General features: G+C 50.3%; 1 protein-coding gene across 4 annotated transcripts in view; it reads left to right on the forward strand.

The window, feature by feature from the left end:
• The window catches only part of GRAMD2A (GRAM domain containing 2A), a 62,732-nt gene that overhangs the window by 14,156 nt on the left and 21,366 nt on the right, over positions 1 to 27,210 (forward strand). Inside the window, exons 2-4 of one of the 4 annotated variants that reach the window (XM_048481962.1) lie at positions 4,647 to 4,745; positions 24,928 to 25,023; positions 26,230 to 26,296. In XM_048481962.1, coding sequence (XP_048337919.1) covers positions 4,720 to 4,745; positions 24,928 to 25,023; positions 26,230 to 26,296 — 189 coding nt within the window. In that variant the 5' untranslated portion in view covers positions 4,647 to 4,719. Of the gene's footprint in view, positions 1 to 4,482; positions 4,746 to 20,887; positions 21,026 to 24,927; positions 25,024 to 26,229; positions 26,297 to 27,210 lie in introns of those variants that run through there. The other 3 variants (XM_048481963.1, XM_048481961.1, XM_048481960.1) reach the window with 3 other exon arrangements.

The raw sequence follows: 27,210 nt of genomic DNA on the forward strand, positions 1-27,210 counted from the left end.
GAGCATACTGTTAGAGAAGGCAGGGGGGTGGTCGAGCATCCATGTTCAGAGGCAGGATACCTTTGAACATCAGTTCTGGAGGCAGATAAGGCTTTGCGCTCTGTGAACCCTACTTTTAAGCCTTCAAGGGTCGGTCCCTTTGGAACAAGAAGGCAGGATAGCCGCTCTCATTTCACCCACCTTGGCTGGCAAGGTCTGGGTTACCGTTAAAAGGTAACCAATTGTCAAATTTGGCTCTCAGTTGAGTTCCGAATCATCTTCAAGGTATGGGTGTTGACCTTTGGCCTTACGCGGCCTGGGATCCTCGTACCTCCGGGACCGCGTTACCCCCTATGTTCCTACTCAGCCTCTGCGTTCTGCAGAGAAGAGTTTGAAGAAGAGTTTGGATTTATATCCCTCCTTTCTCTCCTGCAGGAGACTCAAAGGGGCTTACAATCTCCTTTCCCTTCCCCCCTCACAACAAACACCCTGTGAGGTAGGTGGGGCTGAGAGAGCTCCAAGAAGCTGTGACTAGCCCAAGGTCACCCAGCTGGTGTGTGTGGGAGTGTACAGGCTAATCTGAATTCCCCAGATAAGCCTCCACAGCTCAGGCAGCAGAGCGGGGAATCAAACCCGGTTCCTCCAGATTAGATACACGAGCTCTCAACCTCCTATGCCACTGCTGCCGAGAGGCCAATTTGTTGGTGGTCCCCAGGCCCTCGATGATGCGGCTGGCCTCCACTCGGCCAGGGCCTTTACGGCCCTGGCCCCTGCCTGGTGGGACACTCTTCCTCCAGCTGTCTGGGCCCTGCGGGATCTTGGTGAGTTCCGCATGGCCTGTAAGACTGAGCTGTTCCACCGGGCCTTTGGAGTGTCCAGCCGTTGATAAGTGCCCCCTTTATTCTCCTGCGTTTGGGGTCCCTTTCACATCTATGGGACCCTTCTTTCCCTCCTCCTTGGGAGGGTTTTAATAAGGGTTTTATTGCTGGACGCCGTTTTAGTATATTGACCGCTGTGTTTTAATTTAATGGGTTCTAGTTGTATGTTGTTGTGAAGCTATGTGGTGTACTGCCCGGAGCCCTTCGGGGGTAGCGCGGTATATAAAAACCAATAATAAATAAACTGTTTGATTCATTATTATTCTTTTTGTCCCTACAATGGCTGGGGTTGAAGAAACGGATGTGAATTTTCTTCTTCTGCCGTCCATGCAGCCGTCTCCGAGGGATTCCAGTTTCCTTGTGGGGTTGATGATATCTGGGGACGAAGAAAATAGCTGTCTTTCTGCTCCTGGAGTTGCTGCATGCCAGCGTGGTGTAGTGGTTAAGAGCAGGTGCACTCTAATCCGGGGAACCAAATCGCGGTCACCAGATTAGAGTCTGCTAGGGACTGGAGCACCTTCCTTATGAGGAGAGGCTGCAGCGTTTGGGACTCTTTAGTTTGGAGAGGAGACGGCTGAGGAGGGATATGATTGAAGTCTATAAAATTGCACATGGGGTAGAAAATGTTGACAGAGAGACATTTTTCTCTCTTTCTCACAATACTAGAACCAGGGGGCATCCATTGAAAATGCTGGGGGGGAAGAATTAGGACTAATAAAAGGAAACACTTCTTCACGCAACGTGTGGTGTTTGGAAGATGCTGCCACAGGAGGTGGTGATGGCCACTCACCTGGATAGCTTTAAAAGAGGCTTGGACAGATTTATGGAGGAGAAGTCGATCTATAGCTACCAATCTTGATTCTCCTTGATCTGAGATTGCAAATGCCTTAACAGTCCAGGTGCTCGGGAGCAACAGCCGCAGAAGGCCATTGCTTTCACCTCCTGCATGTGAGCTCCCAAAGGCCCCTGGTGGGCCACTGCGAGTAGCAGAGAGCTGGACTAGATGGACTCTGGTCTGATCCAGCTGGCTTGTTCTTATGTTCTTATGTTCTTATGCTCTTAACCACTACAGCCAGGGGTCTGCAACCTGTGGCTCTCCAGATGTTTATGGGCTACAAATCCCATTTGGCCATGCTGTCAGGGGCAGATGGGATTTGTAGCCCATGAACATCTGGAGAGCCACAGGTTGCAGACCCCTGATTGCTGGCTCTCTAAGATAGGATCAGGACCACAGGGAAAGGGGATTGGAACCTTCTCCGTTCTCCTGACCCGAAACGAGCCCAGGGATTGATCCCATTTGGGAATTGTGTCCCTCCTTAGTTTGCACAGAATCTCTGTTCTCCTTGGCCACCAGCACGTGGGACTCTTTTGCGTCCAGGTTCATGTCAGTCAGTCAAGTATTTATTGTTTGAGCCACTGGCTGTAACAATACAGAGATACATGCATACGTCCAGGTTCATGTGAGAAAAGTTGCCGCACGGCTGGCTGTGAAGGTGGAGTTTGTTTGGACTGCTGCTTGCCGAAGTATCAACCACAAACACAATCTGTGGAAGCCTCAACCACAAACACAATTTGCAATTCTCTGGGCGGAGAGGGAGAGCGCAATACTCTCAACAGATGGAACTGCAGCAGAAGTTGGGCACGGGCCGGGAATACGCAACCTCCAACAACAGGTGGTGTTGTCTTTCCGGGCGGTGTGACTGCAAATTCTTCGCAATCTGCTCCTCTTTATATCCCCCCCCCCCGCTTCTGCAAGCTATTCAGAGCCAAGCAGACGAGCATCTCTACCTTATAACATAATCAGGATGCAGGAAGATTCTGAAACAGATCTTCTTAGTGTCTTTTTACGCTGAGTTGCGCTTTCCCCCGATTCAGACAGATTGCATTCAAGCATCACCCCGGCACCGTTTCACAAACTGAAACCAGGCACATCCCTGTTCTGTTATATCCCCTTAACGAAAAGGACAGGTGTTTAATGTATTGTCAAAGGCTTTCACAGCTGGAATCACTGGAGTGCGGTGTAGTTTCCGGGCTGTACAGCCGTGTTCTAGCAGCATTCTCTCCTGACGTTTCGTCTGCATCTGTGGCTGGCATCTTCTGAAGATGCCAGCCACAGATGCAGGCGAAACGTCAGGAGAGAATGCTGCTAGAACACGGCTGTACAGCCCGGAAACCACACCGCACCTCAGGACAGGTGTTTGCTTCCCCCCCCCCCCCCCGCTTTTGAAAGGTCGGTATCGGCACTGGAGGAGGGGTGGTGGTTTTGATTCGTGAAACCATGCAGGGACAGAAGAGATAAAACCCACCTATCCTCTTTGCATGGCCCTAATCCAAATCGGAGGCCTATAAACAATTGTTAGAGGTCCCTGAATTCAGACCCTTCTGGGAACCCACTACCGTTTTCAATAATCTGAGAGACAGCGTGGTGTAGTGGTTAAGAGCAGGTGCGCTCTAATCTGGAGAACCGGGTTTGATTCCCCGCTCTGCCACTTGAGCTGTGGAGGCTTATCTGGATAACTAGATTAGCTTGTGCACTCCAACACATGCCAGCTGTCACAGTTCTTCAGAGCTCTCTCAGCCCCACATACCTCACAGGGTGTTTGTTGTGGGGGGGGGGGGGGGGAGAAGGGAAAGGAGATTGTAAGCTACCTTGAGCCTCCTTACCGGAGAGAAAGGGGGGATATATATCCAAACTCTTCTTCTTTTTCTTCTCATTGCCGACCGAAAGGTGGCTGCTTTGGTTCAATGATCATATCCAGCAAGCCCCTTGCAAGTTAGGGGAAAGCAGTGGTGGGATCCAAAAGTTTTAGTAACCGGTTCCCATGGTGGTGGGATTCAAACTGTGGCGTAGCGCCAATGGGGCGTGGCGGGGCACAACGGGGGCGTGGCGGGGCATTCCGGGGGTGGGGCATTCCTGGGCGGGGCTGTGGCAAGGACGCAGCCGCTGCGCCAGTCCTTGGGCGGGAAACGAATGCACGCAGGCGCAGGCTGCCACGCACGCCAGTGCACCTCCTGCTAGACTGCTTCAAGTTCTGCGCGCTACTGCTGAGAGGAGGGGCGTAACTAAGGCAAAAATCATGTGGCAAAATCACCAATTAGTAACCCCCTCTCGGCACACACAAATAATTAGTAACCTACTCTTGGGAACCTGTGAGAACCTGCTGGATCCCACCTCTGGGGGAAAGGGTCACAGTGTTGCCAATCCAGAACTCTGATTGGAGCTTCCCCGTTGCTTGTGGTGGCCGCAGGACTTGCACGGCCACCATCCTTTGCAAAGTCACTGACTGGTGGGCCAGCCACTCTGAAGCTTGGGTTAGGGCAGGGGTCTGCCACCTGCGGCTCTCCAGATGTTCATGGACTACAAACCCCATCAGCCCCTGCCAGCATGGCCGAATGGGAATGGTAGTCCATGAACATCTGGAGAGCCACAGGTGGCAGACCCCTGGGCTAGGGAAGTCCTTGCTAGCTGGAGAGCTGCAACTCGCAGAGGATTAGGACGTCCGGGCGGTAGCATTAGCTTGGGATCAGCGCTCCCGGTGATCAGGCACCGGTTCCCTTGATCCTTTCTGCCTCTTCCGTACCAGGAGGAAAAACTGCTCCGCTTCCCAGAGCTTCTGTTCTCTAGCTGCCAGCAGGGATCCTACACTACAGGGAACTCTGGAGGTGCAGGGCTATGGATGCGCTGCCTCGCCTTGCTCAACAGAGAATTCTTCCGCTTGTTTGAGAGCCGCTGAAGGAGATCACCCCGAGGGCTCTAGTGTGACTGCTGGCAATGCTGCATTTTCATAGGGCCAGCTTCCTGCTTCAAAGACGTCCTCCTGCCGGCTGAAGCTTTGCTGAATGAGGCCAGTGTGGGAGGGCCATGGAACAGCTCTCGGCATGGGGCAGGTAAGCGGCGCTTCTCCAAAGGCTCCCCAGTGAGGTATCTTTTCCATCTTCCTCATTTCAGCAGCGTGTCTTAATAGGGAAAAGAGGGAAGGTGGGGGGGGGGGCACTGGAGTGACTGTGTTTTCAGAAGTGCTGAAGTGTTCTGATGTGCTGGCATGGTGGTTAAGAGCAGGTGGATTCTAATCTGGAGAACCGGGTTTGATTCCTTCAAGCATAAGCATTTTATTGTCATTGCGCACGCACAACGAAATTCACAGCAGCATTCCTCAATGCACACAATTTCAGACTCATACTCCATCCTCACTTTCCCCTTCCTCCACCCATCCCTACACAGCCCCAAATACATCAACACGAAGCCACAGAGTTCAGCATAGCCACAGCTCCAGAGTAGAAGCTGTCTCTAAGCCTCTTTGTCCTAGTTTTGATAGACCTGTGTCGTCTGCCAGATGGTAACAGTTCAAAAAGAGAGTGTGCTGGATGAGACGGGTCTCTCAGAATATTTTGGGCTTTCTTTAGGCTTCGGGAATTGTAGAGTTCTTCCAAGAAGGGGAGAGGGCAGCCGATAATCCTCTGTGCAGTAGTGATCACCCTTTGGAGCGCCTTCCTATCTGTAGTGATCACCCTTTGGAGCTCCTTCAACTCCAAACGAGAGGTGCAGTTTAATCTGGTGAACCAGATGAGTTTCCGCACTCCTACATTCCTTCTGGGGGACCTTGGTCTAGTTTAAAGAAAGGGAAAGAACCTGTCTGGCTCTAGTGCGAACTATACAAATCTGTTTTAATGAAAATGATTTAAACATTTATATACCGGAACCACAACTCTTAATCAACAACATATTATAATCAACAACAACAACAACAATAAAACAATGAACAATATATACACAGAGGATCCCAACTAAAATAATATCAAGTCTCTGTAATGGAGTCAGAGATCCACTAATGGTGTTGAAGGATATCAATATCTGATGCTTTTAAAAAACTCGACTTCCGTTGATAGGTTTCATGTATATAACACAAGACATGCTAGCTGGGTGACCTTGGGCTAGTCACAGTTTTTTTGGAGCCCTCTCAGCCCCACCTACATCACAAGGTGTCTGTTATGGGGAGAGGAAGGGAAAGGAGCTTGTCAGCCACCTTACGGGAGATAAAGAAGAAGAGTTCGATTTATATCCCCCCTTTCTCTCCTGTAAGGAGACTGTAAGGAGGGCTTACAAACTCCTTTCCCTTCACAACAAACACCATGTGAGGTAGGTGGGGCTGAGAGAGCTCCGAAGAACTGTGACTAGCCCAAGGTCACCCAGCTGGCGTGCTTTGTCCAAACTCAGTGTGTTTGTTGTGTGGGTGGTGGGGAAGGGAAAGGAGATTGTAAGCCCCTTTGAGTCTTACAGGAGAGAAAGGGAGGGGGCTATAAATCCAAACAACGTGTGAGTGCGCCGCTGGGGAAAAGCAGCCGCGTATGACGGGCTCGTGCCATTCAGCTGTCAGACTAGCCAGCTCATGTGTGGGTTGTGGAGAGTACAGCTTATTCTGCCTTTGAGCCCCTCCCACTCACCTACGCCCGTCTGTGTCTTAGGGTGAGGAAGGCAAAGGTCTGACCCGGCGCTTGTCTCTCCGGCCTGCGCTCCTCCTCGTCAGGAAGCCCACTCCGAAAGCTGCGGAATCCAACCTTTGCCCAGATGGGCAAATCTTTCCCTTATCCTCCCTTCAGAAATCCAGGCTTAAAATGCGTCTGAGCAAATCTGGTCCGGGCAGCGAAATCCACTTAAGGCCTTGCCTCCCCCTCGCTCCCCACCCCCTCTCTGTGCACAACTGCTGGCGGTGCCAAAGGAAAGGGGGGGGGTTGCTTTGTCATGGGGAACAACCAAACGGCGCAGAGCTGGACAGCTGGTACTGTGTGAGCTGGGGCGAGCGTGGTTCACAGGGTTCTTGGCATCTGCAGAGGCACAGAGAGGGCAAGGCACGGAGCTGCTGACTTCCAGGCTCCAAATCTCTTTCCCTCTCGGCATAATTGGGCCTTTTGGGTGGATATTTGGGCCTGGTGTTGTAAGAAGGACCCATCGCTGTCAACTTAGGGACCCACAGCTAGAACAATCACAATGTACCAGAGAGCCCTTCTCTCTGGCGTGCAGGGGTGGGCCCATATCCGATCCCATGTGGAGATGGGGGCAGGCCAAGCCCCACTTGCTGGTTTTCAGCTTCGCCCCTATCCCCAATCGGGCAGGGGTGCAGCTGTGGGGGTGTGCGGCGCCCAGGGTGAGCCCCAAGTGCCTTTGTAACAAGCTAGCGTGGTGTAGTAATTAAGAGCAGGTGCACTCTAATCTGGAGAACCAGGTTTGATTCCCTACTCTTCTACCTGAGCGGCAGAGGCTTCTCTGGGGAACCAGATGTGTTTCCGCACTCCTGCATTCCTGTTGGGTGACCTTGGGCTAGTCACAGTTCTCTCTGAACTCTCTCAGTCCCACCTACCTCACCAGGTGTCTGTTGTGGGGAGAGGAAGGGAAAGGAGCTTGTAAGCCACTTTGAGTCTCCTTACAGGAGAGACAGGTGGGGTATAAATTCAAATTCAAATCCGGGGGAGGGCAGTATATAAATATAATAAATAAATAAACGCTTCCTTCCTTCCTTCCTTCCTTCCTTCCTTCCTTCCTTCCTGCCTGCCTGCCTGCCTGCCTGCCTGCCTGCCTGCCTGCCTGCCTGCCTGCCTGCTGCTGCTGCTGCTGCTGCTGCTGCTTCTTCTTCTTCTTCTTCTTCTTCTTCTTCTTCTTCTTCTTCTTCTTCTTCTTCTTCTTCTTCTTCTTCTTCTTCTTCTTCTTCTTCTTCTTCTTCTTCTTCTTCTTCTTCTTCTTCTTCTTCTTCTTCTTCTTCTTCTTCTTCTGTCACCCAGCAGAAAGTGGAAGTGCGGAAACACATCTGGTTCACCAGGATAAAGCCTCTCTCTCTGCTCACTCAGGTGGTGGAATGGGGGATCAAACCCGGTTCTCCAGATTAGAATCCACCTGCTCTTAACCAAGACACCACTTTCTTTCTTACTTACTTACTTACTTACTTACTTACTTTCTTTCTTTCTTTCTTTCTTTCTTTCTTTCTTTCTTACCTACTCTTCTACTCTACTCTACTTACTCTAATTTCTTTCTTCTTTCTTTCTCTTTCTTTTCTTTCTTTCTTTCTTTCTTCTTCTTTCTGCCTTGCTTACTTTCTTTCTTTCTTTCTTTCTTTCTTTTCTTTCTTTCTTTCTTTCTTTCTTTTTTCTTTTCTTTCTTTCTTTCTTTCTTCTTTCTCTTTCTTTCTTTCTTTCTTTCTTTCTTTCTTTCTTTCTTTCTTTCTTTCTTTCTTTCTTTCTTTCTTTCTTTCTTTCTTTCTTTCTGCCTGCCTGCCTGCCTGCCTGCCTGCCTGCCTGCCTGCCTGCCTGCCTGCCTGCCTGCCTGCCTGCCTTCTTCTTCTTCTTCTTCTTCTTCTTCTTCTTCTTCTTCTTCTTCTTCTTCTTCTTCTTCTTCTTCTTCTTCTTCTTCTTCTTCTTCTTCTTCTTCTTCTTCTTCTTCTTCTTCTTCTTCTGCTTCTGCTTCTGCTTCTGCTCCTGCTCCTGCTCCTGCTCCTGCTCCTGCTCCTGCTCCTGCTCCTGCTGCTGCTGCTTCTTTGTGGCTGCTTTGTGGCTGCACCACCTCCTGTGGCAAAGGAGCCTTCAGACCTCTGCCCCCTGCCTCGTTCGTCTTTATAACTTATTCATCCTTTTCTCCTGCTCTTCTTCCCGAGTGGCTTATCTTACAGGGCTCTTGGAAACCTTGCGAGAGGAGAGTGGGAGCAGCTGACCTTGTGTAACCGAGTGAGGCTCATTCCGCACATGCAGAATAATGCACTTTCAAACTGCTTTCAGTGCTCTGCTCTTTGAAGCTGTGCGGAATAGCAAAATCCACTTGCAAACAGTTGTGAAAGTGGTTTGAAAACGCATCATTTTGCATGTGCGGAAGGGGCCTGAGCTTCATAGCAGAGTTTAGGTTGGAGTCTGCCCTTTCACAGGGTCTGTGACAGAGTCTGGCCGGCCTTATAGCAGCCCTGCCTATTTTCTGAAAAGCTTGGCGTGTTCCAGGGAAAGTATTGGTGGGCCCCGTGATGGTTCCCTCGGGCACCATCTTGAGGATCCCTGTAGTAGACAGTTAATGTTGCTGGTATTGTTCATGTTATTGACAAATGTTTTACTTTAAATACCTCCAGAAGTTTCAGCTGGGAGCAGGAACTGACATTATTTACAAATACTTTGGGACGTAAAAAGCACAGACTGTTGACATTAAACTAGCAAAGGGCGAGTTGCTGGAGGCATCCTTCTGAAACCACAGAGCCCTTCTAAAGGGCAGGTGCTCCTGGCCAAAAAAAAAAATAAGGAACAAAAAAGTCAGCTTATCAGGCTGGGATGTTGTTAACCGAGTTAAGGGGAGGATGTTTGAATGGGTTCTCTCTTCCAAAGCTGCAGGAAGGAACCATTTTTTGCATTTACAGATTGCAACGATTCCCCCAACCCGAGCACTCGCAGTCAACAGTGCTCAATCCCTAGAAACGCATTCCTAAGCTGATACTGGAGTGGCAAACATCACTTCCAAAAATAAATGCAAAGATGAATCCTCAGACCTGGAAACCAGTGTAGAAAAGTTTGACTCTGCCCTCCTGCAAAGCCCTTTTTGGCTTCCTTCATTTACACGTTGTCTTCTCCCAGCGTGTTAGGAAATGGCCACTTTTAGTGCTGTCCTTACCCCATAGCTGAGTTAGGCCAGTGGTGGCGAATCTATAGCACAGGTGCCAGAGGTGGCACTCAGAGCACTTTCTGTGGGCACGTGCAAACAGAAGAAGAAGAAGAAGAGTTTGGATTTATATCCCCCCTTTCTCTCCTGCAGGAGACTCAAAGGGGCTTACAATCTCCTTGCCCTTCCGCCCTCACAACAAACACCCTGTGAGGTAGGTGGGGCTGAGAGAGCTCCGAGAAGCTGTGACTAGCCCAAGGTCACCCAGCTGGCGTGTGTGGGAGTGCACAGGCTAATCTGAATTCCCCAGATAAGCCTCCACAGCTCAGGTAGCAGAGCTGGGAATCAAACCCGGTTCCTCCAGATTAGATACACAAGCTCTTAACCTCTTACGCCACTGCTGCTCTCACTGCTGCTCTCATTAAACAGAGTGTCCCCCCCCCCCCCCACATCTAGGCTGGCCTGGGCCGCTGGGCTCAATTATTAGGAGGAGGAGGAGGAGGAGGAGAAGGAGGAGTTTGGATTTAGATCCCCCCTTTCTCTCCTATAGGAGACTCAAAGGGGCTTACAATCTCCTTGCCCTTCCCCCCTCACAACAAACACCCTGTGAGGTAGGTGGGGCTGAGAGAGCTCAGAAGAACCGTGACTAGCCCAAGGTCACCCAGCTGGCGTGTGTTGGAGTGCATAGGCTAATCTGAATTCCCCAGATAAGCCTCCACAACTCAAGCGGCAGAGCGGGGAATCAAACCCGGTCCCTCCAGATCAGAGTGCACCTGCTCTTAGCCACTACACCACTGCTGCTCTCATTAAACTTAAGACCTAGTTTTGGGGAAGCAGTGTAGTTAAGCGCTGTTAAACCCCACTGATTTTCATGCGAAGAACTAAAGCGCGATCCTTTACCTGGGAGTAAGCTCGGTTGCTGGCAGTGGGGCTTGCTTCTGAGTAAACCCTCCTAGAGTCGTGATTCACCAGTTGGAAGAGTCACATGGTTGCTTCAAAGCAAAGCCACCGACTACCACCAAGCTTACTCCCGAGTAACGTACAACTCGGAGCCAACTGCTTTTTCTAAACTAAAACCTCAGTATTCAGGGTAAATTGCTGTGTTGGCACTTTGCGATAAATAAGTGGGTTTTGGGTTGCAATTTGGGCACTCGGTCTCGAAAAGGTTCGCCATCACTGAGTTAGGCTGAGGAGGAGGGACTTGTCGAAAACCACCCCTTCCCTGCAGGCTGCTTTGAAGCTCCTTGAGGCATCGATGTTTAATTTCCTTACCTCACAGGGCCGTTGTGAGGATAAAATGGATTCCCCCTCAGCTCAGTGGAAGAAACACAAGATGAAGCCGTGCTGAATAGAGGTGATAGTTTTCCACAGGTGCCCATCCTTGGGAAACTGGATTTCTGAATGATTTAATTCGTTTGTACCCTGATTTTCTCCCCAATGGGTACCCAAAGCAACTTACGTTATCCTCCTTTGCTCCATTTTATCCTCACAACCACCCTGTGAGGGCACTTCGGCTGAGAGATTGTGTCTGGCCCAAGGTCACCCAACAAGCTTCCATAGCACAAGTGGGGATCGGAACTCGGGTCTCCCAGATGTTGGTCCCGCATTCTTAACTCTACACCACACTGGCTGTCCACACACATCCATAGAGAGCAGGAACAGGTTCCATGTATTTTGACTTAAAATACACAACTGAACCCTTGGCGTTGTGCAACACAGGAGAGAATCTGGAACTGATCTGCAGTGCTGTGTGGCTTCCATCTTTTGTGTTAGTAGCCAAATGAAGTCTCGTGTGTCCAGATACCCCCATGGTCTTGGTGTAATCGTTAAGAGCAGGTGCACTCTAATCTGGAGAACCGGGTTTGATTCCCCGCTCTGCCACTTGAGCTGTGGAGGCTTATCTGGGGAATGCGCTCCAACTCTTGCCAGCTGGGTGACCTTGGGCTAATCACAGTTCTCTGGAGTTCTCTCAGCCCCACCCACCTCACAGGGTGTTTTTTGTGGGCGGGGGCGGGGGAAGGAAAAAGCAGTTTGTAAGCCCCTTTCTTCCTTCTCAGCACGTCTGTCTCAGGAATGGGCTCTTCTTTGATTTTGGTTCATGGGTGGAAAGGATTGCGTGAGTGTACAGTCAGGGTCCTTTTTGCCAACTTTGCACTTTCCGGGATGACCCCGGCCAGTGGGTGACCTAAAAGCAGCCACACAGCTTGTCCTGAAATAGCTCTAAGAAAACAGCTCAGGGCTCGAGATGAAACGTCTTTTGACCTTTCTCTCTCTGCGTGCTGGAAACTCTATGGAACGCCTGCCAGTCTGGCAGTTCTGGGCTAAGTGGGCCAGTCTCTGGATTGCTTCACATCTTCCTGGATCCTCTCTTTAGCTGTTCAGTCCAATATTATGTTATTTTTCCTCTCAGGAGCTCAGGGTGATGCGCATGGCTCCCCTCTCTTTCACCCCAGCAACCCTGTGAGGTAGGCTAGGCCAGGGGTAGGGAACCTTTAACACTCGAAGAGCCATTTGGACCCGTTTTCCATGGGAAAAGAAAACACTTGGAGCCGCAAATAATTTTTGACATTTAAAATAAAGATAACACTATATATAGGTTTCTTTTAACCTTTTACTCCGCTCATTCTGAGAAGCGCATGGATGCGCCCACCCTGCTGCCTGCAACGGGGCGGGCGAGAGGGGAAGCCTGCGGCGGGGCCTAGCCGATCGTGGGCAGTTGGTGAGCCCGCCCTGCTGCCTACAGGGCGGGCAAGGATGGGGCCGCGGCTCGGCTCGTGGAGCCACAGTGCAAGGGCAGAAGAGCCACATGCGGCTCTCGAGCCACAGGTTCCCTACCCCTGGGCTAGGCTGAGCAAAGGAACTACCGGCCTAAGGTCCCGCAGCAAGCTTCCATGGCAGAGGAGAGATTTGAATGTGGGTCTCTCAGGCCTGACACTAAAACACAACTGGAAAGTACAGATGGAAAGTGCAATAACTGAATATTGTGCTGACACTTCATTTTATTTATTTTAGAGCATTTCTATGCTGCCTGCCTACCCAAATAGGACCCCCAAGGCTGCAAACATCAAAACATTCCAAAATGTTTACCACCTCTCCCCTGTTTTGTTAGAATTCCAGATATGGGGGTCTTAATACCACCGTGTCGAATCCTGAGAGCAAAGATGCTCAGAGAAATGCTTATGAGGCCCACCCACCTTTCATAGTGTGGTGGTCTCTCCGGTTACTGTCTGAGGACCAACTGGAAGAGACTGGCCCAGAGAACTGCAATCCCTGGAGGTTTTAACAATCCATTTTTATTATTGCTGGCATAGCACCTGAGATCTATTTCTGTATTAGCTGATTGACAGCATTTGTACCTGAAAACACTGCAAATAGCTTGGGTGGCCCTTCCCGCCTTCTCTTTTTTGTCCTCCTCTCTTCTTGTTTTCTCCTTTGCCTTTCACTTCCTGGTTCTCTCAGTGTGAAAGTTCGTACCTTTTGTGTCTGAGGGCTGGTGAGACTTGATCTTGTTCAAAAGCCTCTGGTGTCCTTCACCCTCCTCCTCCCCTCCCAGAGTTGGAGCCCGTTTCCTCTCTTCAGCTATTCCCACCTTCCTTGTGTGTGTTTGTTTATATTTTTGCCCGGCTTTTCAGCCGAAAAATTGGCTCCGGAATGGCTCCCGAGTGCCAATGCAAAGGACAATTAGAATCCAGCACAAGATGTTCCGAGGGGAAGGGATTCTGGCTGGAGTAGAGCTCGGGCACAGTGGGGGGTGGGCAGATTCTTGGCTGTGTCCAAACCTCCCTCCAGTAGGCTTGCTGGTGGAGGAAAGACTCAGTGGAGTTGGATCCTGGCATAATGGCCAAATGCCTGGCTGCTGGTTGCCCTTTTCGTTGTGGCCTCCTGGAAGTTGTTGCTCCTCTTTCTTTCTTTCTTTCTTTCTTTCTTTCTTTCTTTCTTTCTTTCTTTCTTTCTTTCTTTCTTTCTTTCTTTCTTTCTTTCTTTCTTTCTTTCTTTCTTTCTTTCTTTCTTTCTTTCTTCCTTCCTTCCTTCCTTCCTTCCTTCCTTCCTTCCTTCCTTCCTTCCTTCCTTCCTTCCTTCCTTCCTTCCTTCCTTCCTTCCTTCCTCTCCTGTATTTCCTTCCTTCCTTCCTTCCTTCCTTCCTTCCTTCCTTCCTTCCTTCCTTCCTTCCTTCCTTCCTTCCTTCCTTCCTTCCTTCCTTCCTTCCTTCCTTCCTTCCTTCCTTCCTTCCTTCCTTCCTTCCTTCCTTCCTTCCTTCCTTCCTTCCTTCCATGTATGTATGTATGTATGTATGTATGTATGTATGTATGTATGTATGTATGTATGTATGTATGTATTTATTTATTTATTTATTTATTTATTTATTTATTACCTATCTGCCTGCCTGCCTGCCTACCTGTTACCTAGCTACTTCAGCACTCTCCCCTCCTTGGCCCTCCTGAGTAAATGTACTGGTTTGTCTATGGGGGCTGCTGGCACCTGCTGCATTAGTTAAAGCCTGCAAATCCAAAGCAAGGAGCAGACCTTAATCCTTGGGGGGTGGATGGGGAGAGGGCAGCACAGAAGAGCTAGAAAGGCACACAGAGTACCAGGCCAGTGTGGAGAAATCTTTGACCCTCGTGCACATGTAACCTCTATCTGTGGGTTCTGTGGGGCAGAACTTGGAAGAAGTTGCAAAGAACTAAATTCAAAACAAAATGGTTTACTTCCTTAACAAATAACACTTTTAACATTAACATTTAACACTAGCGGGACCCGGCCACGTGTTGCTGTGGCTTATTGTGGTGAAATGGGAAAGGAACAGTAGCAGCAAATCAATTGCAGAGGGAAGCAGTACATGCTCATGCAAACACGCAGCCTGATACTGTGCGATGTCAGTGATGTGTGTGCCCGCATTCCTGGGGCGGGGGGATGGAAAGGTGCCCCTCCCACACATCTAGGCTGGCTGGTCATGATCCTTTACCTGGGAGTAAGTTTGGTTGGTGGCAATGGGTGTCGCTTCTGAGGAAACCCTCTGAGGGGCACGACGCAGCCATTCAAAGTATGTCACGGTTGCTGTACTGAGCTTACTCCTGAGTAATGCGTGCCTGGTTTTCTTAACTGTAACTGCAGTATTCAGGGAATCTAGGGTTCCTGGCCCCTCCCTCCTGTCCCTTGCATGTCGCCCCTCACTCTCTTCCCTCCCTCACTTCTCTTCCCTTGCATGCCACCCCTCCCCCTCCCTCCCTTCCCTTTCCCTCTGCTAGGGTGGGTGGGTCATATCAAGATGCTGGGCCCCCTGCCTCCCCTCCCTTGCATGCCATCCCTCACTCTCTCCCCTCTTTCACTTCTCTTCCCTTGCATGCCTCCCCCTCCATCCCTTTCGTCTCCCTCCCTCTCTTCCCTTGCATGCCACCCCTCCCCCTCCCTCCCCTCTCCCCTTGCATGCCTTCCCCTCCATCCCTTTCCTCTCCCTCCCTCTCTTCCCTTGCATACCACCCCTCCCTCCCTCCCTCCCTCTCCCTCCCTCTCCCTCGTGTGTACGTGTGTGTATGTGTTTCACTTCCACTCGAGTTACTGCCTGTGTACTGTTTCCACTGCTCATATCTGGCCGTCTGAGTGAACATTCTAAGCTGCACGAACATTCTAAGGGTGACAGTTACACACAGGCAGCTGCATGTCCTTCACCATGGATCGCCAGGAAAAAGGCGTTTTACCTGGGCCAGGTGTGAAATTTCAGGTATGTGAACATCTAAAAACACTCTCGCCTGGCTGACTATAGTGGGAATTTTCAGAGGAATTGGCCCAGCAGTTACTGAGGTATAGTATCACCAACAAATACACGGTTAGCTTTTTATATATATAGATTAACAATTTACAGTCCTTTTAGGTTGCATTTCAAGTCCTTATATTTATAATCTACTGATAATGCCAAGTCCAATTCTTCCTGCTGGTGGTTGGCTTATGAAGACTTCAGAGGCTTGGTGAACGGGATCCAAGATGATGAAGGTCCCCAAAAGAACTCCCATCAGCTATATACATAAACATTTACAATATAGCAAAAATAAACAACTCCCTTCCCGCTAGTTCCCAACAACTTTGCAGTTACCTTAAACAAGGTGTTAAGAGCTTATAAAGAATTAAATCAAGGTCCCAGCCTGGTAGCCTGGCTTCCTCCAACTTCATCAGTTTCTGCAGCCTTCTGCTGCTTTGAGTCTCCACCCCTTTAAGGGTCAACCCATTCTGAACATAGGGGTTACACACACACGCATGAACACTGCTTGAACCCTCAACAGACTGGTGGTTTGAAGGTGTGACCAACTGCAAGTTGGGGAATTCCTGGAGATTTGGAAGGAGGAGCTTGAGAGGGTGGGGTTGGGGAGAAGAAGAAGAAGAGGAGGAGGAGGAGGAAGAGGAGGATATCCCGCCTTTCTCTCCTATAAGGAGACTCGAGGTGGCTTACTAGCTGATCTCTGTCATCTGGAGATGAGTTGTAATTCCAGATCTCCCGGCCACACCTGGAGGTTGGGAAAGCCAGTGAACTGCCCCTCACTGAATAACGGTCCGTTCATCTGAGTTGCAGGTTCTCCACAGTTCCCGTACGCGTGGATCTGGATTGCAGGGTGATGGAGAAGGGGATCCAGTGCCCCTCCCTTTGCGCTGGGGGAGGGGAGGGGGGGCTCTCATTTGTTCATGCAATTCAGAGAGAGAGGGAGAAATGCTTAACCCTTTCCTGCCAGCTGTTTTTTTTACTGCTCAGTGTCCTCCGACTTATTTAACCTGTTTATCCACAATTGGGGTTCCAGAGCGTTAGATATTGGGGTTCCAGAGCGTTAGAAATGCACTTCTGGGGAAGCCGCAACAAAAAGGATGGTGGGGGAAATGGTGAAGTCACTCCTTCCACCATTTGCTGCTCCAAAATATTGGGAGGGGGGTGTTTTCATTTACAAAGTGCGGGGCTTGGCGTGCATACTCATGCCTGTCTGATTTGTCATTCAGTGTCATTCAGTGACTTAAGCAGAGAAACCCGTGCGAAAAATGCCAACCCGCCAGTCCATCCTACAAGGTATTCCCTCCAGAACCAGCTTCCAGGGTCCCCATGCGAACAGCGTGTGATTCTCGGCAAGTCCAGGCCTGCCTCCAGATTTGTGCTGCAGCTGTGTTTACGGGAAATGTGTCTGAGTGAGCGCGTGTGTTTGGCCCTTCGATCTCTGTACATGTGCAGATGGCTTCAGCCCACACCACTTGAGGCGGGGGAGGCGGTTGTACTTCTCACGCCACAATTCCCATTCTCCTGTTTTTGTACAGTGGCCGCTCCCACTAGAAGAAGAAGAAGAGTTTGGATTTATATCTGCCCCTTTCTCTCCTGTAGGAGACTCAAAGGGGCTTACAATCTCCTTGCCCTTCCCCCCTCACAACAAACACCCTGTGAGGTAGGTGAGGCTGAGAGAGCTCCGAAGAACTGTGACTAGCCCAAGGTCACCCAGCTGGCCTGTGTGGGAGTGTACAGGCTAATCTAGTTCTCCAGATAAGCCTCCACAGCTCAAGTGGCAGAGTGGGGAATCAAACCCGGTTCTCCAGATTAGAGTGCACCTGCTCTTAACCTCCTACGCCACTGCTGCTAATGTGGCAGGTTTTTTCTTGCCCAAAGAACTGCCTGTTTCTCTCTCCCCCGTTTTATCCTAACGACGACCCTGTGGAGTTGAAGTGGCTGAGTGACTGTGTATGTGACTGGATATTTTTGAACACCAGGGCATCAAGCTCTAAATACAGTCCCGTGTTGGCGCTTATCTGACAATGGGAGCTGAAAATCTTGTGGGTCTCTAAAGTGCTACTGGATCTAGGTGCGATGGATCCAGACGTGTCTCTAGGGAAAATGCAGCCCGGTTCCAAATCTGAGTTTTACACACGCCCCGTATGGACAGCCGCCTTCCCCCACCATGACCAGGTCTTGAAGTCAGTGTATGGACTCAGGGGGAAGGAGGAGGGGTGCGGGGAGCGATTTTCCCAAAAAAAACCACCCATGTGACTAAATGGCCGCAGCCCGGGGACATTTGACCCCATATGTCCCCCTGGGTGGTATGCACCTGGATGGATCTCAAAATCCTAGAACCATGGTGGCAAACCTATGGCACTCCAGATGTTCATGGACTACAATTCCCATCAGTCCCTGCCAACCGTAGGCCATGCTGTCAGGGGCTGATGGGAATTGTAGTCCATGAACATCTGGAGTGCCATAGGTTCGCCACCACTGTCCTAGAAATTGTTCTAAGAAATCTGGAGTTCTGTTTGCAAGAGTGGAGGGGGGGGGGGGAGGACCAAGGGAGAAGGTGTATAGATCAGGTGGCCGACTCCGGGAAAGGAAAGTTCTGGTGATTTGGGGGCGGAGTCTGGGGAGGGGAGAGTTTGGTGAGGATGGGGGGGGAGTTCAACAGGGATGTGGTACTGTAGAGCCCCCACCCCCCTCTCCAAAACTACCATCCCTTCAGCTCTATCCATAGTCTGGAGAACTCCAGATCTTTCCTAGATGCTGGCAATGATAGATACAGTTCATTTATTCTAAGGCATGATTCAAGGAAATCAGATCCAAGTATGTGAATCTTACTCCTTTACATTTACCCGATCTCCCCGATTTAATTAGATTATACTACTTGCTGGACAACCCTGATCCTTCTCTCTGTATGATAGTGGCAGACTTTCTCCTGGAAATTACTAAACGCCAGTAGATTTCCTTCGTCCTAACATGTATATCCTGTATTGTATATGCTTTTTAATCCGTTTTTTATTATTGTTGTACTGCTGTCTATGCCAATAAAGGCTTGCTTCAAATATTCTAAGGCACAGGTGTCAAACTCACGGCCCTCCAGATGTTATGGACTACAGTTGCCGTCATCTCCTGCCAGCATCATGCTGGCAGGGGATGATGGGAACTGTAGTCCATAACATCTGGAGGGCCGCAAGTTTGACACATATGTTCTTAGACACTTTTCCTTTAAAAAAAAAATTATTGTATAGTTTGAAATTTCATTACATTTATACAATATATGCATTCTTGTTGACATACTCCAAACCATACTTTCCCCCCCTCCCCACCTCAATTTTCTTTCCCATTTATTTAAGTAAGCAGCAGTAAGCTCATTCTTTGTACTCTCTTCTCCCATATTTCTTCTTTGACTCCAATGTCTTTCATCCTGAGGCACTTTTCCTTTGCACTGGAAGGTGAAAACCGGGGGCCAAGAGGGGAACGCACAGCGCTTATTCATTCCTTTCAAGGTCCTGTGGAACCTAGGATCCCCCCAGAGATATTTTCCGAGCAGACAGTCGGAGCTGATTCAATTCCGCACCTTCTTTTAAAAAAATGACGGTGGAGGGAGAGAAGCCTCGCTGCTTTTTTTTCTTCAGACTTACCTCTTGTCTTGAATCGGTTTACAAGATGCTCTATATTTGACAGGCCCAGTTCCCGGCAGAGACGATGCAGTTATCGGGAGGACCTTTATATAGACAGCCTGTTTCTGTGGGCCGAGAATGGCTTTTATGGTAAAAGATGCCGGTTTAGGGACTTGACGGTCCGGGATCTGAACTCAAAGGCTGCCGGCCACATTAGCGAGGTGCGCTCAATAGGATTTCCCCCTCAAGATACTGCAGATTAATGTAGTGGCGCGTTTCAGTTAGAAGGGATTCTCTCCCACCTTGGGCCAGCCACAACAGAATGCGGGGTTGCGATCAGCCTCTCGCCCGAGGCAAATGCCTTTCACTGTGAAATAAAATGGACACGAGGCTGACATTTCGTGCTCGCACAGAGATTCTCTGGCACTCGTTCTGCGGACAGCCGGGCCAGCGGTGCCGAGAGCCAGAATGCTTTGGGCTCTGGCGGAGTTTTCCATTTTTAGTTTCCTGCTTCTCTCTTGGGACATCCTATTTTAGAGCGGAGGTGTGCGAGAAGAGACGGGCGAGGGATGCAGCTTGAAGACGAGGCAGCCTTCCCCTTTGCGAGGGGCTGCGCGTCTCTGGGTCGCAGTTGGGGTTTTGGGGCTGAAATGGGGCAAGACTGGGACTTCTCCGTTCCTGCCTGGGGGTGGGAGGAGACAGGCTGCACCCCCCCCCCCAAAAAAAATCCTCACATGGAAGAAGAGGAAGAGTTGGATTTATATCTTCCCTTTCTCTCCTATAGGAGACTCAAAGGGGCTTACAATCTCCTTGCCCTTCCCCCCCCACAACAAACACCCTGTGAGGTGGGTGGGGCTGAGAGAGCTCCAAAGAACTGTGACTAGCCCAAGGTCACCCCGCTGTGAACATAATAACAATATAAACAATTTAAACATTGAAAGTGATGCTGTTTCAGGGTGGGGGAAGAATCCACCCCCAAACAGCATCACTTTCAATGTTGTTTGAACTGGGGACCCCAGAATTTGGGCTCTCTAGTTTGAACACCATTGAAAGTGATGCTGTTTGGGGGTGGATTCCAGCATCACAGCGGCCGCCCATGGGGGTGGGGGTGGGCACAAAACTCAGATTTTGCACCGGTCTCCATTTTCCCTAGCTACGCCTCTGGGAATTGGTATTGTCTTGGTAGGCATGGCTTTGTGGAGAAGGACGCATACAATCCTTAGAAGCATTGTTTCCTTTCCTGTAAACAGTAGTTGAAGTGGAGACCTTGTGACTTCTCTTTTCATCAGGCCTGTCTATAGGGTGTGCTCGGAAGCATTCGTCCATGACTACCACAACACTCTGCTAGGCAACAGAGGACTAAGTCTACGGTCTCCTCTACACGTTTCACACAGAGAGACGGGTAGAACGGAACGGTAGCACAACTGAGGAATGGAAGGCTCAGACCTGTCAAATGCTCCTGCGTATGGAAAAACTCCCTGCAAGCAGAAATGCAGTGTGGCAGGGAGTGAGCGGGATTACTAGCCAAGTTTTCCTTTTGAGAGCCAGAGTGGTGTAGCGGTTAAGAGCAGGTGCACTCTAATCTGGAGAACCGGGTTTGATTCCCCACTCCTCCACCTGAGTGGCAGAGGCTTATCTGGTGGACCAGATGTGTTTCCGCACTCCTGCCTTCCTGCTGGGTGACCTGGGGCTAGACACAGTTCTCTCCAAACTCTCTCAGCCCCACCTACCTCCCAAGGTGTCTGTTGTGGGGAGAGGAAGGGAAAGGAGCTTGTAAGCCACCTTGAGTCTCCTTACAGGAGAGAAAAGCGGGGTATAAATCCAAACTCCTCCTCCTCCTCCTCCTCCTCCTCCTCCTCCTCCTCCTCCTCCTCCTCCAGGGGAGCTGACCTCTCTAGTCAGAAGATCAGTTTCAATTCCAGAAAAACTGTAGGCCCCACCTGACGGTTGGCAGGTATAGTATGTGGCTTCCTTGTTTGGGGAGGGAAAGAGGGAAAGGAAAAGAAAGTGTTTCTGTTGAGAGCTCTGTCGTCTAGCAACGGAAGGTAGATCAGACCTGGCTGCTGGCTGGGAAGAGGTCAGCCATTAAAAAGTTCTCCCTGGAACGCAAAGGAGGCCCGTCCTGAGGAGCTGCCTTTCTGCCTGAGATGAAATTCTTCCGTCTGAAGAGAAGGAGCCCTGTGTGAGCCGCAGAGATTGCCTTTGCTTGTGTGTTTGTGGCGGGTGAGGGGGTTCGGCATCCCTGCTCTGAACTCTTCTTTTCTCTCTGCCTTTGCTGAAAGCCCCATTGTTGGAAAGGATGGTTGGTCCCCAGAACCCTATTGGGGCGGCGGCGGCGGCGGCCGGGGGGGGGGGGCAGGGAGAGAGACCTCTGTGTGCACCCCAGGTCATCTGTCTCTTCCTAGGATCATACTTTGCCCCCAAGATAATCCTGACGGGCCTTCATGGAACTGAGGGCTCAAAATTTCTCTCATGCCTTGACCTTGGGAATTGTTTTAGACTGCTTGGCTAATCTTGATGTGTCGCTCCCACCCCCCTGAGGGCCAGCGTGGTGTGGTGGTTAAGAGCAGTTGGATTCTAATCTGGAGAACCGGGTTCGATTTCCCCACTCCTCTCCATCTGAGTGGCAGAGGCTTATCTGGTGAACCAGATGTGTTTCCGCACTTCCTGCTGGGTGACCTTGGACTAGTCACAGTTCTCTCCCAACTCTCTCAGCTCCACCTACCTCACAAGGTGTCTGTTGTGGGGAGAGGAAGGGAAAGGAGCTTGTCAGCCACCCGGAGTCTCCTTACAGGAGAGAAAGGGTGGGGTATAAATCCAAACTCCTCTTCTTCTGCCCCCAAATATAAGGCTTGACTGTGAATTATACGGCAGATACGTGATTAGAACTGGCAGCCACATTTAGAAGAAGAAGAAGAGTTTGGATTTATATCCCCCCTTTCTCTCCTGCAGGAGACTCAAAGGGGCTTACAATCTCCTTGCCCTTCCCCCCTCACAACAAACACCCTGTGAGGTGGGTGGGGCTGAGAGAGCTCCGAGAAGCTGTGACTAGCCCAAGGTCACCCAGCTGGTGTGTGGGAGTGCACAGGCTAATCTGAATTCCCCAGATAAGCCTCCACAGCTCAGGCGGCGGAGCTGGGAATCAAACCCGGTTCCTCCAGATTAGATACACGAGCTCTTAACCTCCTACGCCACTGCTGCTTCCTCACCTACCTCACAAGGTGTCTGTTGTGGGGAGAGGAAGGGAAAGGAGCTTGAGTCTCCTTACAGGAGAGAAAGGGTGGGGTATAAACCCAAACTCCTCCTTTTCTACCCCCAAATATAAGGCTTGACTGTGAATTATACGGCAGATGCGTGATTAGAACTGGCAGCCTCATGTAAAAAAACACACACCTTGATGGAGGCACAGAGGGAGAATACAAATTATTCTGGTTTTTTTCCCAGCGGGGCCAGCAGCAATTTGTAGGACGCGGTTGGTTTTGATGTGCCGAACGGTGTCAGCTGTGAGGAGCTGCAGACTGAGCAGATGTTATTTCAGCAAAAACGTGGGTGGAGTCGAGCCCCATTTATCAGATGCCTGGAGTGGACCTCGCTGGCCACACCTGACAAAGTGGCCCCTTCTTGTCCATAGAAGCCTCACGCCAGAAGAGAATCTGATTAGTTCTACAAGCACATGCAGAATAATGCACTTTCGATCCACTTTCACACTTGTTTGCAAGTGGATTTTGCTCTTCCGCACAGTATAATCCAGCTGTAAAGGGCATTGAAAGTGGATTGAAAGTGCATCATTCTGCATGTGCGGAAGGGATCTCATGTCCGGTGTTTTGCTCTCCCGGTGGGTAAAGTAGTGCTGAAACGCGGCTGAACTGAGACAGCCTAGTGCTGTTGTCACTGAAATGGGATTGCTCTGCTCCCCATCAAACCGGTTGAGCAGAAAGTCCGGGCCGCCCGTCCTTCGTCGGATCGATTGGATGCTTTTGGCGCCGGGGTGTAAGCGCTCTGCTGGCGCAAACGGCCGGTCCTCGTCCACCTCTGGCTAACTTACCTGCCACCCTCGGAGTCCGGCCAGACCTCCTGTTAGCTCTGCCTGAGCCTGGCGGTTTGGTTTCTTGGGCCGCCTTCAGCTCTTTTGCCTGGCTTATCTTGAACGGCTTGTCTATTCTGAGCTGTTCGGGGCTGAGATGGCAGCACATCAAAGACACTGTTGATTTCCCACTCTGGACAGGATAACCTTTTGGCCCGAGCGCTGTTTGCTCAGGGCGTCCCATCAGCTGCCGGCTGAGCTGGTTAACTGATAATCCAGGCCATCAGCTAGATAAAAGACCCACAAGTGGAAGCTGAGGGAAGCCTGCCATATGTTCCCTTTCCATGGCACACTTGTATGCCTCCGAGGTAGAGACCAATGCCCAGATAGCTACTTATCTCTGGCACAACCCAAGGGACACAAGCCATCCTTCTGAGCTACCTCTGGTTCCCCCCCTTCCCACTTAAGCTTGTGCGATTTCAAAGTTCGAGGGCTCTTCTGCCAACTACCGTGTTTCCCCGAATATAAGACAGTGTCTTATATTAATTTTTGCCCCCAAAGATGCGCTATGTCTTATTTTCAGAGATGTCTTATATTTCTGTATTCTGTTCGTCAGGCATGCTTCCAAACAAAAACTTTCCTACGTCTTACTTTTGGGGGATGCCTTATATTTCGCACTTCAGCAAAACCTCTACTAAGTCTTATTTTCAGGGGATGTCTTATATTCGGGGAAACAGGGTACGTGGTAGCAAAACCAAGGTTGTGTTGAGGTGTGCACACAGCAACCAATTATGTCAGGTGTTTGATACAGTCATTACGTGTTCAGGTGACAGATGGGAAGTACTGGCAAGTCGTAGCCAGTTTATGGCAGCCCCGTAGGGTTTTCAAGGCGAAAGATGGTTTGCAATTGCCTGACTCTGTGTAGCAACCCTGGATATCCTTTTCCTTCTCCTCCCCCCGCCCCCCCAACAAACACTTTGTGGGGTGGGTGGGGCTGAGAGAGCTCAGAACTGTGACTAGCCCAAGGTCACCCAGCTGGCGTGTGTTGGAGTGCACAAGCTAATCTGGTTCACCAGCTAAGCCTCCACAGCTCAAGTGGCAGAGCGGGGAATCAAACCCGGTTCTCCAAATTAGAGTGCACTTGCTCTTAACCACTACACCACGCTGGCTCTCCTGGGGGAACGTGCACAGTCATCTCCCATCTGGATCACACCTTCATGTGTAGAAGTCCTGTCTTCCCAAGCACTCAATTGTCAGTGGGTTAGCAGACATTCTCCTAGCAGCCAGTATTTCCATTCCATTAATGCTTAATTGGGTGGAGATGGTGGAGAATGAACTTAACTATAAAGTAGCCTGTTTACAAACAGACAGAGGTGGAGAGTTCACCGGTAATCAATTCCAGACATGGCTGGAAAGAAGGGGTATTCAGCATCGTAAAACTAACCCATTTTGCACTTTTGAGAACGGGGTTTCAGGTGGCTGTCGCAGGGGTTGACTGGTTAGTGTCCATGCTGTTGCTCTCGATTGAGAGGATACCTTTCTTTCCACCAATGGCTTGCCATTTCCAAAGCCGTCTTGTTTGCTCAGAATGCTGTTGCGCCAGAGTGTACCGTACTGCATTAGGATAAGGGGAGAAAATCAGCCTAGCTCAGAAAGAAAGCTCGCACGTATCAACTCCTCAGGTCTTCCCTATAGCAGCTACCAGCCAAAAAAGAGTTCATAGGTGCTCTACCAGTACTTCACAAGAAATCTGTGGTTTGGCACACACAGAAAGCTTCTGCGGATAAATCTCCGCCATTGCAGCGTGGCTGAACGGGATGTCTGCAGTGGTGGGATTCAGCCGGTTCGCACCGCTTCGGCAGAACCGGTTGTCAAAATGGTGCTGGTAATCAATCAATTGTTAAATTATCTGAATCCCACCACCGGAACCGGTTGTTAAATTACTGGATGTCTGTTCCTAGTGGCAGCGGCTACACCCTGGATATCTTGACTTTCAGACAGCCTTCTCTGCCTAGTGGAACCACGCCTATTTTACCTTCTCCCCTTCTGTCTCCCTGCAGCACAAAACCAATGCACGAGAAAACGGGACCCATGCACAGCTCGGACAAGTTGGAGGCACTGAACAGGGAAAAGAGTGTGGAGTCTCCGAACGGCAGGTGAGTGTGGAAGGCTGGGTCTGAAAGGACCCGATATTCCAGGCCAAAGTTCAACCTCGACGCACGCATCTTCTGTTTGCTGCCAGGGTGATATCTTCCAGCCCCCTTCTTGGCGTTCTCCAACAAAATGAGATTAAAGTAGTTTTATAAGAACCGTCCCTGACATCCATCCTTGTTCCCGTTCCTCGTTGTCGCCTGGGTCACACGTAGGAATAGTTTGCCAATCTCCAGGTGACACCTGGCGATCTCTTGGAATTATAACTCATCTCCAGACTGAAGGAATCATCTGCTTTGGAGAAAATGGGTTAATGGGTTGACTGTAGAAGAAGAAGAGTTGGATTTATGTCCCCCCTTTCTCTCCTGCAAGGAGTCTCAAAGGGGCTGACAATCTCCTTTCCCTCCACCCTGTTAGCAGGGTGGGGCTGAGAGAGTTCTGAAGAACTGCGACTAGCCCAAGGTCACCCAGCTGGCGTGTGTTGGAGTGCACAAGCTAATCTGGTCCGCCAGATAAGCCTCTACAGCTCAAGCAGCAGAGCGGGCAATAAAACCCGGTTCCTCCAGATTAGAGTTCACCTGCTCTTAACCACTAAGCCACTGCTGTCTAGCATTATGCCCTCCACTCTCCCAGGTTGACCGCCCAAACCTCAAATAATTCCCCAATCCACAGTTGGACATAAGAGGGTAACGGTTAACATTTCATCATTGACTTGCGTTCTCCCCCATCCACAGAGAACTGAACCTCTGCAGCTGAGAGTCTGAAACTCTTGGTTCCCTGTGATGGGTTGCTTGGCTGCCGGTAGATTAGGGCCTTTTAATCGAATAGACACTGGCTGTATGTCCCCTTCTGATCTGGAGAGCCGTATTTGATTCCCCACTAATTCTAATCTGGAGAACCAGGTTTGATTCCCCACTCCTCCATCTGAGTGGTGGAGGCTTCTCTGGTGAACCAGATGTGTTTCTGCACTCCTACATCCCTGCTGGGTGACCTTAGGCTAGTCACAGTTCTCTCTGAACTCTCTCAGCCCCACCTACCTCCCAAGGTGTCTGTTGTGTGGAGAGGAAGGGAGAGGAGTTTGTAAGCCACCTTGAGTCTCCTTACAGGAAAGAAAGGCGGGGTATAAATCCAAACTTCTTCCTAATGGGGGTCAGCTCTGAGTTACTGGGAAGCAGGAAAGGTTTCAAAGCGAATCTCTGTTTTCCTTTCAGCCTATACTTGAGTGATGCTGTCAAGGAGGAGGAGCTTAAGAAATGTCACCGAGAAGTTGTGAGTTTGGTGAGTCTGCTACTTGTCACAGCATCCAGGGACGTTATATGGCAGTGATGGCGAACCTTTTCGAGACCGAGTGCCCAAACTGCAACCCAAAACTCACTTTTTTATCGCAAAGTGCCAACACGACAATTTAACCTGAATTCTGAGGTTTCAGTTTCGAAAAAATGGTTGGCTCCGAGGCATGTGTTATTTGGGAGTAAGTTTGGTGGTAGAAGGTGGCTTTGCTTTGAAGCAACTGTGCAACTCTTCAAACGGGTGAATCACGACGCTAGGAGGGTTTACTCAGAAGCAAGCCCCATTGCCAGCAACTGAGCTTACTCCCAGGTAAAGGATCACGCTTTAGTTCTTCGCATGAAAATCAGTGGGGTTTAACAGCGCTTAACAGGGTTGCCTACACGGCTTCCCCAAAACTAGTTCTTAGGTTTAAGGTTAATAATCGAGCCCAGCGGCCCAGGCCAGCCTAGATGTGTGTGTATGTGGGGGGGAAGGTGTGATCCCCCCCCCCACATGATGAACTCTGTGCGTGCCCACAGAGAGGGCTCTGAGTGCCACCTCTGGCACCCGTGCCATAAGTTCGCCATCACTGTTATATGGGATCAGGGTGTGGCCACGTCTCTCTACCCCGTAGACCAGGGGTCCCCAAACTACGGCCCGGGGGCCAAATGTGGCCCCCTGAAGGCATTTATCCGGCCCACCAGGCATGGCGGCGATGGCTCCATTCATGTGCAGTGGGGGCTCGAGGGAGAGGAGGAACCGGCCCCAACGGCTGTTGATTGCAGTTACATGATGGCACCCCCAAATCTCCAAGAATTTTCTGACCCAGAGTTGGAAACCTTACATGTGGCAACGCCTGCTCCGCCCTTCCCTCTCAGCTACTCCATGTGTTGCTCTCAGGCTTTCTGTTCCGCCTCACTCCC

This window comes from Sphaerodactylus townsendi, linkage group LG17 (assembly GCF_021028975.2).
Source record: "Sphaerodactylus townsendi isolate TG3544 linkage group LG17, MPM_Stown_v2.3, whole genome shotgun sequence".
Lineage (NCBI taxonomy): Eukaryota > Metazoa > Chordata > Lepidosauria > Squamata > Sphaerodactylidae > Sphaerodactylus > Sphaerodactylus townsendi.